The sequence below is a fragment of the Clavelina lepadiformis genome, chromosome 4 (genome assembly GCF_947623445.1).
Source record: "Clavelina lepadiformis chromosome 4, kaClaLepa1.1, whole genome shotgun sequence".
NCBI lineage: Eukaryota > Metazoa > Chordata > Ascidiacea > Aplousobranchia > Clavelinidae > Clavelina > Clavelina lepadiformis.
The window spans coordinates 9,110,782-9,124,833 of NC_135243.1; the positions used below are offsets into that span (position 1 = coordinate 9,110,782).

The 14,052-nt window shown below is 34.6% G+C and overlaps 2 protein-coding genes across 2 annotated transcripts; one reads left to right on the plus strand and one right to left on the minus strand.

The window, feature by feature from the left end:
* The first annotated feature begins 1,502 nt into the window (after nt 1-1,502).
* Nucleotides 1,503-8,114, plus strand: LOC143451329 (V-type proton ATPase subunit d-like). Its single transcript, XM_076951790.1, has 7 exons — nt 1,503-1,682; nt 4,111-4,282; nt 4,487-4,665; nt 4,815-4,972; nt 6,317-6,493; nt 6,652-6,729; nt 7,224-8,114. Exons 1-7 carry the CDS (start codon nt 1,547-1,549, stop codon nt 7,383-7,385), a joined length of 1,062 nt encoding a protein of 353 aa, XP_076807905.1. The 5' UTR covers nt 1,503-1,546; the 3' UTR covers nt 7,386-8,114.
* Nucleotides 8,115-8,272: 158 nt separating this feature from the next.
* Nucleotides 8,273-13,611, minus strand: LOC143451330 (apolipoprotein D-like). Its single transcript, XM_076951791.1, has 7 exons — nt 13,342-13,611; nt 12,879-13,000; nt 12,564-12,599; nt 11,424-11,509; nt 11,193-11,294; nt 11,009-11,088; nt 8,273-8,719 (listed from the first exon to the last, which is right to left on the minus strand). The coding sequence occupies exons 1-7, from the start codon at nt 13,471-13,473 to the stop codon at nt 8,591-8,593; spliced, it is 687 nt and encodes a 228-aa protein (XP_076807906.1). The 5' UTR covers nt 13,474-13,611; the 3' UTR covers nt 8,273-8,590.
* Nucleotides 13,612-14,052: the final 441 nt, after the last annotated feature.

Below are 14,052 nucleotides of genomic sequence, written 5' to 3' on the forward strand. Positions count from 1 at the left end.
TTGTGAACGCGTTGGCATTTTGTGAGCGAGTTTGGGATATACTAACGCGTTGAAAGAAGTGAATTGTGAGTCACATTCTGACACATAAGCTTCGGTTTCATACCTTGATTCATGCCCGATCTGATGAATCCCTAGTTTATACGATGTCTATAAGTTGTAATGAACGATTTTTATGGCTCTTCAGCAATCATATGACACAGACATAAATAAATTACTCGACGGAAAAAACACCATCACGCAAAGCAAAGTTTAACCTAACCTATGCTACAGGCTGTACAAGTACATGAAACTAAAACTTTGTTAAACAGATAGATGACAACAATTTTTAAAGTGAAACAATCTGCTAGGAGCGTACAGTTATACAAAATAGTTAAAGTAAGCAAATCAGCTGAGCAAAAAGGTTGAAGGCAGGAAGCACAAATGCGGCATTCCCATCACCAATGGCCCCTGTATGGAAAGATGGGGTCTAGTATACAAGAGCACAACCAGATTACGTCACAATTCGAGTATCTGGGGTCTGGTTTCCAAAGGTATCCTGTGGTTGCGCACTTGCATACTAGACCCAGAAAGCATAGGTCCGATGCACAACGTAGCTAGCCTATGTGGTGCACAAAATGGGTCAAAAAAAATTCTTTGCAAGCTAAGTAATTTAAGCTAAGTAACTTAACAATGGAAAATGTCGACCCACTTTAATTCGTTTTCAAATTTCAATTGCATTTTTACATCGGATTGTAAAGATTTCACTACGGTAAATAGCGCATGAAGTTTTTTACGTACCATAGAAAAATAATGAAAATGTGTTTACAAGTTTTCATTTGACAATGGTTCAAGTCCTGTGTGCAAGACTTGTTCGATATCGATAGTCAGCGAAGCATGCGACATCAAATGAGTAAGAGTTTGCATGGTATCTGTGGCGCATGTAACTAACATAATTTATATTTTCTGCTAGTTTATTTTTCAAATTTTGCTTGAAATGCCTGGCAAAATTACATGTGTAACGCACGGCAGATACCAAACTTTTACGCATTCCCATGTGGCCTACATGGAGTGTGATCAGCGTTTCTCTTCCACGATGAGCATCAAAACCACGAGTCGAAATCGTCTTGAAACTCATGGACACGATTTCCGATACGTTATGAACTCAATTGCACCCCACCTAGATCAGTTTGTGGAGAAGAAACAATTGCCACCATCTCATTAAATTTTACTGTGTTAGTGTGTGTTATTAGTAATCAGGGTTGACTTAGCCCGTTGTGGTGATTTTTTTTGTCATTAACTTGAACTTCTTCGAGAGTGGAGTGCATTTGTTTCGAAATTACCGGGCCAACTTATTTGCTAATCCGGCCCGTTAGCAATCCTATATACATTTTGAGTAAAGTTAAGTTTTTCGATAATTTGTTGGTACGCAACAAGATCATAGAACCTCGAGGTGGTAATAAAAAGGTTGAGAGCCACTGCCATATAGGCTTACTAAGTCTTATAATTTTTGATGCTTTAGGTTTTTGTAGACTGTAGGAAATTTTTAAAAACTGCATACAGTTACATAATGGGTTCATTTGATCTTTCCGAAATATTCTACAATGTGGACAGTGGATACCTAGAAGGACTGATAAGGGGTTTTAAAAATGGAATTCTTCGACAAGAGGATTATCGTCACCTAACTCAATGTGACACATTGGAAGGTACCTATAGTTACATATAAGTTAAACAGGACATTGTCCAAGCTTTTTTCTGCAGTTTGAATGAAAACGACATTAATCAGTTTTTGTGCAACTGGTGAAGAGGTCGTGAAGAGCTTGCTTGTAATCATTGATAATAGGTCACTTACAACACCTCTTAGTCACTTACAAGATTTTCCACGTCCGAATAAAACATTCTAAATAATAATCATACAAACGCATTAAGTTATTACATTGTGACACTATTAAACACCATTATTTATTCACAATAAATTTTCCTAAATGAGCTCGTTGGCTCTGAGTCGCAAGAGCACAGAGATAAAAGAGCCGCATACGGCTCCAGAGCATTGAACATTAACATTAAAATCCAAAAAAATATTTTTATCATGGTGCCATCCCTAAGATCAGGGTTTCGAAACATTTAGCATTAAATCCTGAAATTTCAAGGGGAAGCACTGTTATTGTTAAATTAAATTTTATTTTAATATAAAAAATACAATTAATAATCGAATCCTACCAAGTTTTATCATTTTACCATGAAAAGCTGTGGATGTTAGAAGCATAAAAAGAAGAAAAGGGCTCCCTCAAGTGGCAAAAGTGCCAAAATTTCAAAGGCCTATATCTTAAAATCCAGTTAAGCTAGAACGCTGAAATTTTGTTTGGGTTGTATTAATCCTTCTACCCTATCACAAACATGAATCCTTCTACCCTATCAAAACATGAAACATGACCCATACCAACACATGAATTTTTTGGTAATCAAAATAATGGTAATTACAAGGAAGTAATCTTGATAGAAGTCAGTGCTTAGTTGAAGTTTGAAAACAATTAAAAATACTTTGTGTATGCTGTATATATATATATATATATATATTTTACAAAGTTAAAGACTTTGCTGATTGTGCTAGTAAGATGAATACATGGTAAGGTATTTTGAAACAACTATAAACCCCTAGCGCCACCTATACCTACTCGTCTAGCTTATGTCCTTACTCCTTATTGCATGATCTGTTTCAATCTTGTATAGTTGTTTTGACCTAGTTATGAGGTATGTGCTTATGCTGTGTTTCTTTATTGTTGTGTTGGGTCATATTATTTATTGACCAAGGTGGCCAGTACCGTCGTACCGAATTACTGCACCGCGGTACTTTTTCAGTATTGATATCAGTGTAAAGTACCAAAACCCTGTTCTTAATTACTTTTTTCTAGAACCTTAATTCGGTCTGGATTCTGTACTTTTGAAGTAATCATATCAACGTTTCGGTGGACTCCTTTTATATTTTTTGTACAGTTTTCAAAAGGTTGTTTTAATTGAACATTAATGCCAGCCACAATCAGTGAGGTAACATATGTTTTATCCTGGAGTAATCAGCAACCTGTAGCTGGCCCTAAAGTCTGGAAAAAATTGCACTTGCAGCGGGACCTGTTATCGGAAAAGTACCGGTATCGACAGAGTACAGACAAAATATTAACTGTAACTACTTTATTAAACAGTACTGTCAGTACATTTTTAATGGTTTTATTTTTTACATTTTTTAAGTACTGGTACAGTGATATTATTATCCAAGGTACTTTAAAAGTTTCGACTGCCCACCTTCGTTTGGTGCAGATTTAAGTACTTCAAAGTCTAACTTTGAATTTTGATTTGAACTTTAGATTATATCATTTTAAGCTCTGATGTGCAGGAAACCTTACACCAGTAGACAGGTTACGTAGCCTCTGCTTTTTTAGCTGTATACACACACACATGGCAAGCAGAAACACCCAAAGCAGGGTGGTCCAAAACTGAGAGCATGAAGGGCCATATTAAGGTTTAAGGAAAACATTGCGTACCGCAAATGGAGAAACTCCAATGTTAGCAAAGGTCTGAGGTTGCTGTTCTAATCGACTTGGTGCTGTGCTGCATGACTAACATCGCACTCTTTGATACTTTCTACTTGCTTGCGACTCTGCTCGCAACAAAAAGTTAAAATCATCGCACATATCTATTGTCCCACAAAACTGTGACAATAGCGATGTGGCCAATGCAACTCATTTAAACAAAAGCAGGTGTATTTTAACAATTGTGGATTTTGCACTGGAAAATACAGTGAATTAAAATTCAAAAATATTTGCGGGCCACAAAAAATCTGTCCACGGGTGACATGGAGCCCGCGTTCCAGGGCTAGGAACACCCTAACTTTAAGGACCAGAATAACGTAATTATATGCAGTATAATTATTTTTGCTTTGACAAACACCCTTACCAATCAGGCAGTAACTGCAGTATTTATTTTAACAGAGTCATGCCATTGTGCGTTTTATTTTTCAATTTAGTGCCATCATAACATTAATGTACAGCTTTTGATCAAGGTTTATTAGACATTTGCATTTTATTATAGCACTTGTATCATTGCTGTTAAATATACACTTATATTCTGTCTTTTGTGAAGATTTGAAATTGCATCTCCAAGGAACAGACTATGGGAATTTTTTGGCCAATGAACCTTCACCTCTTACAGTTTCAGTCATTGACGACAAACTACGTGAGAAACTTGTTGCTGAATTTGAATATATTCGTAACCATTCCTACAAAGAATTGGGAGTTTTTCTGGATTTCATCAAGTATGTGAATGTTTACAATTTCCCCTCCTTTTTTTGTAGTTTTTTGTTATTACTTTTTCAATTTGTATCTATTTTAAACCTTGACATATTGTAATGGCACTTGTCTTGTACATCGTACTGCAAACACATTCAATTGGAAGTCAGTTTGTGCTTTTTTTTCCAATGGTGTTATGTACTGGACAGCAGTGTTGTAAAATTTTCCAGATACAGTTACATGATTGATAACATCATTCTGCTGATCACCGGTACCCTTCACCAACGTCAACTTTCAGAATTGCTTACAAAATGTCACCCTTTGGGTACTTTTGATCAAATGGAAACCGTGACCATTGCCACCAACACGGCTGACCTTTACAATGCTATTCTAGTCGATTCCCCTTTAGGTGAGACGGGAATAACTTGCTGGATGTTTTGTCTTTGTGCCCATTCCATGTACTACATGGTGTACTGTTTTCATCACTGTGTTGTATGTTTCATGTCGTCTCATCAACATGTAACACATGCAAAATGAAATCTTTCCCTTTATTTTTAGCTCCTTTTTTCAAGGAATGTATCTCAGAGGAAGACTTGAATGAAATGAACATTGAAATCATTCGTAATACATTGTACAAAGCTTATCTGGAAGCATTCTATGACTGGTGTAAGGAGAAAGGGGGTGCGACTGCTGACGTTATGTGTGAAATACTTGCAGTGAGCAGTTAAACGTATACATTATGTAGTGATACTGTTATTTGGAATTTTTCAAGCACAATTGTATTACTGGTACAATAATAATGCATGCAGATATAGAGTTAAGACAATGTATAGCCATTGGTTCCAATCTTTTTAACCAAACATAGTTAATGCCAGTGTTTCTCAATCTATCAGCCCAAAGGGTAGTCTGGAATTTGAATATGGAAAATGTTGAATCTTGTGTGCTTACACAGTCACCTAGGTTTTGGTTAAGTAAAAAAGCTCACATTTATATTATATTGGAAGTATTTTTACATTAAATTGTTTCAAAATTTCTCTGGTGCATAATTTTTAACTTTTTGTTCTCGGTGGCAGTGAACTTTATAAATTGCGGAGCAGAAAAATGGATTTAAGAATACATTTTTATTGAGATATCTTTTAGGATCAAAGTAAATGTAATACCCTAGTTTACTACTTTGACACAGATAGCATTTTTTGTTCAGTAAATCCATTTTCACACTAATTTTGTTGATTCCTGTATTCACTCATGAATTTCAAAACTTTTAAAATAGGTTCACACTAAAGCTAATTCATATAGTTTTTACCCCTTTGTAAAATTTACTGCTTTTATATGAAAGTCACTTGGAAAAATTTATGTTTCAAAGTTATTGTTTTTTACTGATTTCCTCACACTCAGTCCTGTTTTAATGTCAGTATGAGCTGTAAAATTTCTAGAGTTTGGCAAACTAAATGAAAGTTAAGGATAAATAATTAATTAATGATCGTCTTTCGCCAACCACATGTATTTATCTGATCCAGGATTTTTCAGATGCCCAATGATGGTAACTGATGAAATAAGAGTTTCATTTAGAAATGTTGACGTTGTTATTGTGGTGCTTATTGATAGTTACAAAGTTTTAGAATTTTAGATAAAGAGATAAAGCTGAGGTTACTCGTTAGGGAAACATAACTGTCTAAACCAGAGGTGGGCAGGCTGCGAACCACATGTGATACTACCCACCGTAGAGTTTTGTGTGTGGCCCGCATAGAAGTTTTATGAGTTTTGATATCATGCTAAACATATGTAACATAAAGCTTTTATGTAATTAGTATGCAAATTCACCAACAGCATATTTCAGCTGTTCTCATTTTTACGGCTGGGTGTATCACTGATTGCAATATAGCTAATAACACCGAAAGGCTAGTAATAACTATGTCTTGAGCATCAACACTAAAACACTCACTTAGCACCTAAACAATTGTCTCACTGCCGGGCATTGGTCCACAACTGCAAAGAATTTTTTTTCTGCATGTTTAAGTGCGATTTTGATGCATTTTACATTATGCTTATTATTATGACAGTTTGAAGCGGATCGTCGTTCCATCATTATTACAATCAATTCTTTCGGAACCGAATTGACCAAGGAAGATCGTGCCAAATTATACCCAAGAAGAGGCAAACTTTACCCGGACGGCCTAATCGAACTCGCACGAGCAGATGATTATGAAACTGTGAAGCGTATTGCAGAGTACTATGCAGTAAGTATTATATCTTATTTGCTAGCTGTGTTGCATAAATAACCATGCGTTATTCATGGTATTTTTACTGTAAGTTACACAACATCTTGTTTTACCTCTTCAATACTTTGAAAATATTGATGTGTTTATATGTCATGTTTAATCTGTTTTTCTTTTAGGATTACCGTCCTTTATTTGATGGAACAGGAAATGGACCTGGTGACAAAACACTGGAAGACAAGTTTTTTGAACACGAGGTAACTTTTTCAACCACTTTGTTATCTTATATCTATTGGGCCATGGCATTTTTATGAATTTTGCAATCAGTTGCAAGTTTTGAGAAATACAGAAAACCAGCTGAAAACCACAAGGATTTTTTACGTTTTTCTTATAAGATACAGATACTGAATTGCTGATAAATTAAATGATAAAGTAGCTCTTTGAATGAATGAAATTGATGAAATGAAATTTATAGTGAAATCAGTGACTGTAACAATCGTTTTGAAGTTAGAAGAAAATGAAAGCTTTGAAAGAATTTTTTCCACATAGTTTTAAATTGATGCAGTTTTACCGTGAACAAAACAATTTAATAACAAGTTTTTTAACAATTTTTTTCGGATAAGATAAAAAGTCAATGCGCTTCACTAACGGCTCTGGCCTAGTCCAATCAATATCATGTTAAGTAACTGTGTGGTGTGCTAGATTGGATAACAAAAAGTACCCCAATAAAGAAGTTTTTTCTTTGCTGTAGGTCACCCTGAATGTCAACAGTTTTATGCAGCAATTCCAGTATGGAGTTTTTTATTCCTACGTTAAATTGAAGGAACAGGAGTGTCGCAATGTCATCTGGATCGCCGAATGCATTGCTCAGCGACATAGAGCAAAAATTGAAAGTTACATCCCAATAATGTGATAAAACTAAGAGCATTTTTCTGAGAAAATCTTTATTTTAGAATTTTTGAGTACTTCATTTGGTTGGATGTATAGCATATAACTTGGTTCAGGTCTAGCTTTCAGCCGTAAAGGTTATTTATTGCAACATAAGCTTTGTTTACCCATGCGGTTGAGCTGAAAGTAACACCTGATTTGTGATTTCATTGTGCTGCACTGTTTTCGCGAAATTAAGTCACCAACGTTTCAGGTGGCAGTATCTATTGCCCTATTTTGTTTCTGTGACTTGTTTGAAATGTCATACCCCAATTCATCTTCTTAATGCTAGCAGATCACGACCAGATTTACTTACCAATCGCATATTATTACAAACGCAGTACAGTATAAGAAAACTAACACAGACATAATTCAAACTAAAGTACGAGAATAATATAAATGAAATTTAACCTAAGAATTATGCTTGTTTCAATCGTTTTCGGTTGTCGTAATACATCTATAGAATCGCAGCGAAGCTTGTCGTTTATTTGAATCATTTGAATTTGTATATAATGTATTTTTGGACCCTTACACGTTCGTTTTTATGGTTAAAACATGATGAATTTTTCTCATTGAGATGATTTTTTCCTCTTATAGCTGTTTTGGGTGCAATACTTCTGTCATGTATTTGTCTTAATGTCGTGTTTCAATGCTGTTATGCATAAATGTTTACGAGTATACCGTCAAATTGTTGAATACAGTAGTACTTTATCAACTCCTGTAAGTGTATTCGGCATCGTATGCTCCGCTTTGTCGGCACTGCGCAAACTCATATTACCTGTGTTTAACTGCTCTCGCTAAAAATTGCAACACTCTTTCAAAATGTATTCGACTGAAAAATTCGACTAAGAGTAAGAAGTCGAAATACAGTCGTCAAACAGTTGTTTTATTGGCACAATTTGCGAAGAACTGTCAGCTGTGATAGAAGGTGCGCAAAACAAGATTTCGTAAATTCAATGAACCAAGTAGACATAAATGCTGTATTGGGTTAACAAGTTTATGCTCATTCCTGTTTTATATTGAAAGAAATGTAATTTTGGTGTAGAGCGTGCAATCGTGCCACACGAGCGAAGTTACACAAAATTTTGGTCAAAATGTAGGGTAAATAATTCGGAAACTCATTCGGCAACAAAACGCGATAGATCATACAAAGAGTTTATACATAAATAGAACTGGACCATGGCGCTTGGTTCATGTTGATTTTTTGGGGCTATCAGTCTGTACAGTTGGAGAGTTGTCGCGATGCATTTCATAGTTGCAATTGCTGTGCTTGGATATCTCCATAACTGAGACGTTGATACCGTTTTCCTCCAGTTTGTTCTGAACAATAAAAATATGATCCGCTTAGTTTAATTGCCAGCTAGACTACAATAACTTTATTTAGCCCGGTTGCAAAAACTTGAATTGGCTGACCACCATGTGTTGTAGTGCATCAGTGAATGTTGTCAAGTGTATATCAACTGTTCACGTCTAAATCATACCTATCTATACTAACTGACTTCAAAAACTTTGAAGCCCTTATTCCTGAAATACTGCGTAACAGTGTTGTCTGTTGAAGCAAGTGTTTGAAATAGGTTACCCTTATCTACACACAGAGCTGAATTAAGATCGTGTTGGGCCTGGGGCTAAAATGTACCAAGGGGCCTATACGCGGAATTTTGTCTCTATTAATTATTTAATATAGAACAAAATGCATACAGAAGGTTCACAAACAGTATTACTCCAAATATGTAACAAAACATTCTTATCTTTTAAATATTTAACCAACACATTCCCAATAAATCATATTAAAAACTTTGATTGTTTAATCGGGCAAATATAGGCTAGACTGCGACAGCACTTTAGGGGAATTACCTGTCAATAAAAATTTTTTCAACGTTTCTTGGTTAATTGGAATCAATCAATTACATTATTCGACAACGTAACATATTTTTAACAAACCAATACTTAATTGATCCCAATTAACTAGTTAAGCGAAATAAATATATATCAAGTAACATATAAAGTTGACAGACCCGTTAACTGCGTTCGCAGTTACTGATTATTAACTAATATCAAACCAAGGCGTTTATTTGCTAAATTTGTGGTATATTGCTCAGCACTCTACTTTGGAGTGAGCGCCACAGCAGGAATTCTTTCTAAAGTTTAATTCTTGTATTAGCTGTTCTTTTAATTCAATATGGTACTTAGCCTAACTTCATTGCGCGGCGGGCGCAACAGATGAAAGCCACGAACCAAGTTTGATTTAATAGAAAACAAGTGGTATTAAAGAATTAAGGTTTAATTTTGCAAAACAAACATGCCGTTAATAAGTGTCAGTCAAACGAAGTCTTACCACGACATTTTTCATGCTGAGTTTATTGAGTTCATCGCAATTCATGGGATTAAACGTGTTGTAAGAATGGGCCTGCCATACAGTGTACACAAGTTGGCATTTGTGTCTATTTTGTGCAGGCACGACAGTAGATAGCAATGGATAGAGCAATAACGATTCATAGCTATACTCTTTGGACCATTTTCGATGACAATTAAAAAGAAAACCACAAAATGGTAAAGGAAATATCAAATCGCTCAGCAAATACACGCACTATCGCAAGGACTCGAAAACCTGAGAGGGTTCGCTCTGTAGCATCAGTGAACTAATCACCGAGTTTAAGTCATGAAAAAACTGTTTTGTGTCAAAAGATGACAAAGAAAAGCAGGCAGGAATAAATAAATCACAGCCATTCCAACACCAGTACAGAATTTACCACTGTAAATTTTAAAAATCTTTTTTAAGATTTTTTAAGATAAGACTGCGATCTTCATATTAGTTACAAAATGCTTAGAGCTTCAAACGTTCTGGTTTTTTTACTCGTAAGCAAACGTTACACAAGTAGAGACTGACGTAACAGGTGCAGGTCTGGAGTATACTATGTTAGTAGTAGGCCTACATGAGGAATCAAAAACGTAGCAGTAAATTATCCATTTTCGCTTGGAGAAAAGAGTTTTTAAAAACTCATTTATATATCAAGACTACACTTTGAATTTTCTTTGCAAGATTTATTTTAAAAAGTTGTTGATGTAGCCGACTTGTTATACTCCCATTGGGGTCACGGAACAAGGTCCTTTAAAGTTTCATATAGAAAATCATATGAAAACCTTATATATGTACCATAATGTCCATGTTTGTAAAAAACAATTAACGTCCAACACAAAATTATTTGATTAAGGGGTGCGAAAATTTCACACAGCTATATATTTCATATAGTTACACCTGAAGTAGCAAGATTAAGCAAAAGTTGATAGAAATACATTAGAGTTAACCTTTCGAGGTGCTACGTTATTTTACTATTGTTTTTATATTGTAATACTGCATACTATACATTTTATGTTTTATCTGCATATTTCCCATACAGGCCTTGCCAGACAGTAAGTCAATCAAGTAGCCTAAAGATTTGACTAACACACCAGGTATCTACACTGACTTTTGTAACAAACATGCTTATTTTTTGTTATAACGGCGTACGTATTCCGGTGGGCTTTTTTGCCAATAGGCCTGGGGCTGCAGCTCCAACCGTCCCCGCCTTAATCCTACACCGATAGTCTGGAATATTGCGTAATACTTACTTTTAAAACAAAATAAAGCCCTATGTCCATGGAGCGTTTTCTTGACATTATCCAGGCAGATTCCGCAAGAAATGGAATACCTGCAGACAAAATATTACTTGAAGTAACCAACTGTTTTTTTCTTTATACGCTACATTCTAGGCCTACTACTAAACTTAGGCCTATTTTTGTTGGTAGGCTATACCTTTTAATGGCCCTTCATTGAAGAAATAAGGAAAACAGGAGTAAGCGAGATAGTAATTTTCATAGTCCGTACTCAGGATGTAAAAAGGCAATGGGAGAAAAACTGCAAGTAAAACAAATCAATTCGCTTAAAAAGTTTAGTTCATTAATTCAATGCAAATATTATTAACATTTCCATGGCCAAGGTACAGGACTTTCACACGTGTTACCAAAAAACTCAGACAAAATATACCTCTTGGCCATATAAACTGCATCGAAATGTTAGCGGTTACATTTTGTGGAGTTCCTATGCTGTATGCCTGGTCATAACTATCTCTTCTGCATGCAAAAAAATAAGATTTGTGCAAAGAAACTGAAATACTTAGGAAAATGATTGTTTTTGCATATCCTGCAATTTGATTTTATTGATGCTGCAGGAATCAAATCAGAGATGAGATTAGAGATCAAATAAGCTCAATTAAAGTAAAAAATATGATATAGTTGATATAGTATAAAAATGATAAAAATATGATATAGTAATGCTATAGTTTGTAAAATACCTCGCATCATAAAACTACCCTAACTCACATAATGAGCCCTGATGAATAAACAAAACGACTTTTGCTTATATCAGAAAGGTTGATTAGTATGAGAGTGACATACTGTTCTAGTTTGATTGCATGACAAATGCCCGGATAATCTTAACATATTCGGCATTGTTTATCTAAAGTCATTTTAATCAAAACTGCTAATTAAAGGGAATTTTTCCTCTTCTTTAGTAAACCATATAACAATGTTGTTTTGTAACCAAACATCGAAAGAGTGTCATTATTTTACAAATCGAGCGCTATTGTAAATGCTCGTCAAACTCCAAATTGTTATGCTCTTATGTAGTTTCAGCTACTGGTGTGATCAGAGTTTGGTTTGTTTATGTTATTTTGTGGGGAAAATAAACCGCTGATAACTATCTTTTATCGATTAATATATATTGTTTACTCTAAGTCGTATGTTGAATTGTATTGCTTATTTATATTTTACAGTAGATTGACACTAGTCCTAGGCCGTTGCTACATTGAGACAAACAGGTTCATGCCTTCGTAGATATTGTGAAATTCTGTCACAAAATATTTTTAGCACTAAACTATATTTAAAATTATACTCGAATGGTTACTGCACTGAAGTCTCTAACACATTTAGCAAAATGTAAACTGGAATGGTTGGAATATATATGATTTTTATATTTTCTGAAACAGACTAATAGTATAATTTGTGTAGTCTGCTACAATGTCTTCCTATATGCTATTCATATCTACGTATACAGAAGAAAGCGTATACAACACTAACATTAATACAGTATAGTCTATATATACAAAAAAACATCAGGACCACTTACCCGGCAACTTCGCGTCCTTGTTTATCAAATCCGGGTCTGCATTAAAATTCTCGTTATTTGTACAAATTAAAGCTTAAGTATATTCACGTTTAAGCTGAAATATATAACGAAATTAAAATATTCATTCTAACAAAGCACAAATAATATTGGCATAAGCTACCCTTGTTTTCGTAACAAAAAAATAATTATAACACATCAAACGATGTCACTGCTATAAAGAATAAAATCAACATTTAAAATCATCACTAAGTTTAACGTCTATAGATACAAATTATTTAACTGTTTGGTATCTAAATTAACTTATCGTTCATCTACATTAATTGCTCCCAGTGCATCCACCATTTGGTACCATTTTCAAGCCAATGGCGGACTTGTATGCAATTTCCACGTTCCCACGGGTTAGGACTCCTACTTATTTCGTACCATTGTCCATCCAGCTGAATATACAGATTGCGAATGTAAAAGTGAATATCTAAATGTTCAGCTAAGAACGTGTAAATAAATAAGTTACGTCTTGCCCCTATCCCGCTATGACTTTTGTTACTTATTTGAGAGTTTAACACGGCACTGCCATGCTCAATTTTACAAGCATGGCAATACTGGACAACTTGAAAATACCTATATCCAAATATATTCTAGCGCTAATTCACTTTGTTTATCCAGCTTTGCGTTTTGCTCAAACGTCGTACATCAAGTTTACAATTTGTGCTTATAACAATTATTGCATCATAATGCAAAATACAAATTATGTTAAAAATGCATGCATAGTAATAATTACCTTTTCTGCCTTTAATTTTGCCATAAGTTCTACTTCGGCGCATCTAGGTGTCAAAGTCACATCAAAAACTTGTGCTTTTGTAACGAAACCAAAAGCAATTATTAAAACAAAAACAGTAATTTCGGCCCTCATTTTTTTAACAATCTTTCTGTGTAGTCAATAAAAATCACCCATATTAGTTTAAAAGAATATAGCTTGCAAAAATCAAAAGTCAAAGTCTGAAAAAAATGTTTATGCCGTTTGTAAATTATAGCTTTGAAGTATTAGAAAAGTTAAAACAATAAAATCCACGATTACGACGTTCTGTAATAAACAAACTCTGTCTGCTTAACAAAGACCAACTTTAATCACAACTTTGTTTCTATCAATGTGACCAGACCGTGAAGGAGATTTATATATGCTACGAGCTAGCTGAAAGAAAAAGGTTTCTTCAGGTCTACAGCACATATAAGCCAAAACAGCAACGCGAATGCCTCTCTTACCTGATTTTATATGAGCAAATTAACGTCAACATATCTCACAAAAACATTCTAAAAACTTATGAAACAATAGTAGGTTTAGGATAGAACAATTCGACTACCGTGCAAATGACATTGAATTAGTATTACGTTTCGGTTATATAACGAAAACATAAATATTTCAACTAACAAACGATTGTAATTGATAAACGTGTAACACTTGTAAAGATTTATGTGCCTATTCACACAGTAA

Coding starts and splice junctions, on each gene's coding strand:
- LOC143451329 (XM_076951790.1), top strand. CDS start 1,547: ATGGGTTCATTTGATCTTTCCGAAATATTCTACAATGTGGACAGTGGA. Junction 4,283..4,486: donor GTTTTTCTGGATTTCATCAA/GTATGTGAATGT, acceptor AAAATTTTCCAG/ATACAGTTACATGATTGATA. Junction 4,973..6,316: donor TTATGTGTGAAATACTTGCA/GTGAGCAGTTAA, acceptor TTATTATGACAG/TTTGAAGCGGATCGTCGTTC.
- LOC143451330 (XM_076951791.1), bottom strand. CDS start 13,473: ATGAGGGCCGAAATTACTGTTTTTGTTTTAATAATTGCTTTTGGTTTC. Junction 13,001..13,341: donor CAAAATTAAAGGCAGAAAAG/GTAATTATTACT, acceptor CTGTATATTCAG/CTGGATGGACAATGGTACGA. Junction 11,510..12,563: donor CAAGGACGCGAAGTTGCCGG/GTAAGTGGTCCT, acceptor TTTTGCATGCAG/AAGAGATAGTTATGACCAGG.